The 2,010-nt window shown below is 40.5% G+C and overlaps 2 gene segments (V, D, J or C); both read right to left on the bottom strand.

Annotated features, from left to right (window-relative positions):
- Positions 1 to 442: 442 nt before the first annotated feature.
- On the bottom strand, positions 443 to 1,108 carry LOC121940319. The segment is given in 2 exon segments: positions 443 to 864; positions 966 to 1,108. Coding segments are annotated over 2 exon segments (465 nt in total).
- A 410-nt stretch (positions 1,109 to 1,518) lies between these two features.
- LOC121940320 lies at positions 1,519 to 1,994 on the bottom strand. The segment is given in 2 exon segments: positions 1,519 to 1,832; positions 1,922 to 1,994. Coding segments are annotated over 2 exon segments (363 nt in total).
- Between the last annotated feature and the right edge of the window lie 16 nt (positions 1,995 to 2,010).

The raw sequence follows: 2,010 nt of genomic DNA, 5'->3' as shown, positions 1-2,010 counted from the left end.
AAGACCAGCGGCAGTTTTGGTGAAAATTTTTAACTGGTATAGAATGGTAGAAATTTAGTTGAAGGGTAAAACTTGTTAGATTGTAGACACATAACAAATTGGTCTTTTGTGTAATAAAATAATTGATTTTCTCTCCCTGAACAGTAACTAGAAATAACATTGACTCACAAATTCAAATCTCAGATGAATAAAAGGTGGGTTTGAATATCTGACAAACACACTTGAGAATCGTTTCTGTAGTTTGATTAGTTAACATCATCATGACATTGACTAAAAACTATTAACTTAGTCACTAAACAGTTATGATTCTGATTAAAAAGAAACAAACCAAAAAGTTTTTTAAGGCTTCATTTATATAAATTGATGGAAAATGGCTGCTTTAAGATTTACTGTATCTAAGAAATATTTTTAAAATCTAAAAACTGTATCTCTCTATACTGTATCAGTGAGCTGGTGTTGAAATCATTAGTGGTCTGAGGGCTCCTCCTCTGGCAGTTTCATGTAACAAGTGTTCAGGCGCTGAGGGGTTTTTGTTCAGGTCTACTGATGGTTTGTGTTTCTGTGACTCTCTGGCACAGTAATACACAGCAGAGTCTTCAGGCTGCAGATTCTGTTCAGTCAGAGTGACTGTCTTGCTTGAAGAGTCGAAGTTGATACTGAACTTGTCCCTCAGTGAATCTTTGTAGTATGTGGTGAATCCAACACCTCCTCTGATAATCCACTCCAGTCCTTTCCCTGCAGGCTGTCTGATCCAAGCTGTAGCATAGCTACCCAGATCATAAGAGACCTGACAGGTGATGGTCAGACGTTGACCTGGCTGCACAGTCACAGAGGCTGGCTGTGTCAGCTGTTCACACTTCACACCTGTGGAGGGAAACATGTTGAATATTGAATCAGTGTAATGAGAGTGAACAGTCAGTGTGCTGTGATCATACTGTCAGTGTCTCTGCCTCAGTGAGACTCACAGGATCCAGCAGCCAGCAGCAGCAGCAGAGCTACAGAGAACATGGTTGGTGTTGAAGGTGATCTGATGGGAGCTTCTCTTCTTCTGCTGCAGCTGACAGCATGATATCAAGTCTTTATAGCAGACTGTGAGGAAGTTCACTTTGCATAGAGAAGGACACTGACAGGCTATAAGAGAAGGATGAACTGTCACATGAAGTCCAGGCTTGCAACTGAGTCACAGACATTAATTTTGGCTTGAATGAAAATGTATGATTTTATAGAACCACTTCAATTGTAGTTTGTTTGTTTTTTCTGCAAAATGTCTTTGTCAGATAAATCAGATGACAATTTATACAATCAGGTCAACAGACTATTACCTTTCTTTGTTATTAATGTGGGGGAGCTTTGACAAAACTTGTCAACATTAACTACTTTTAGGTTCATGTATGTGTGTTGAGGATGCTGGACTAAAATGTATCTCTTTGAATGAGTTCAGACTTGTTTTGGCATGTCTGGTTTTTGTACAGCATTACTCCTTCCTCTCTTTTTGTACAGCTGCTCAACCAGCTTCAGTCACTGTGTGTCTCGAGCACAGTAATAAACAGCAGAATCTTCAGTCTTCAGACTGTTCATCTGCAGATACAGCTGCTGTCTGTTGTTGTCTCTGGAGATGGTGAACCGGCCTTTAACTGACTGAGAGTAGTAGATCTCACTACTGTCATATCTGATTAGAGCAACCCACTCCAGTCCTTTTTCAGGAGCCTGTCTGACCCAGTTCATCCAGTAGCCAGCAAAGTTAAATCCAGAGGCTGTACAGGTCAATTGGTGGGATTCTCCAGGCCTTTTAATCGCTGGTTCAGATTCTGTCAGAGTCTGACCATCAACACCTGTAAGACCAAAAATAAGACATGCATGTTATGTTACTTTTGTAGCACAGGTGGAAATATGTCACATTAAGATCAGATAAAATCTTCACCTGCCCAGCAGATAGTTAACAGCAGCAGTCCTGTCCTATAGTCCATCATGTTAAACTGTGTGTCCACTGTTGTCTGTCCTCCTCTCTGC

Source organism: Plectropomus leopardus, unplaced genomic scaffold (assembly GCF_008729295.1).
Source record: "Plectropomus leopardus isolate mb unplaced genomic scaffold, YSFRI_Pleo_2.0 unplaced_scaffold8343, whole genome shotgun sequence".
Classification (NCBI taxonomy): Eukaryota; Metazoa; Chordata; class Actinopteri; order Perciformes; family Serranidae; genus Plectropomus; species Plectropomus leopardus.
Note: the sequence above shows the minus strand (reverse complement) of the source record. Positions and strands in the feature narration are given on the sequence as shown.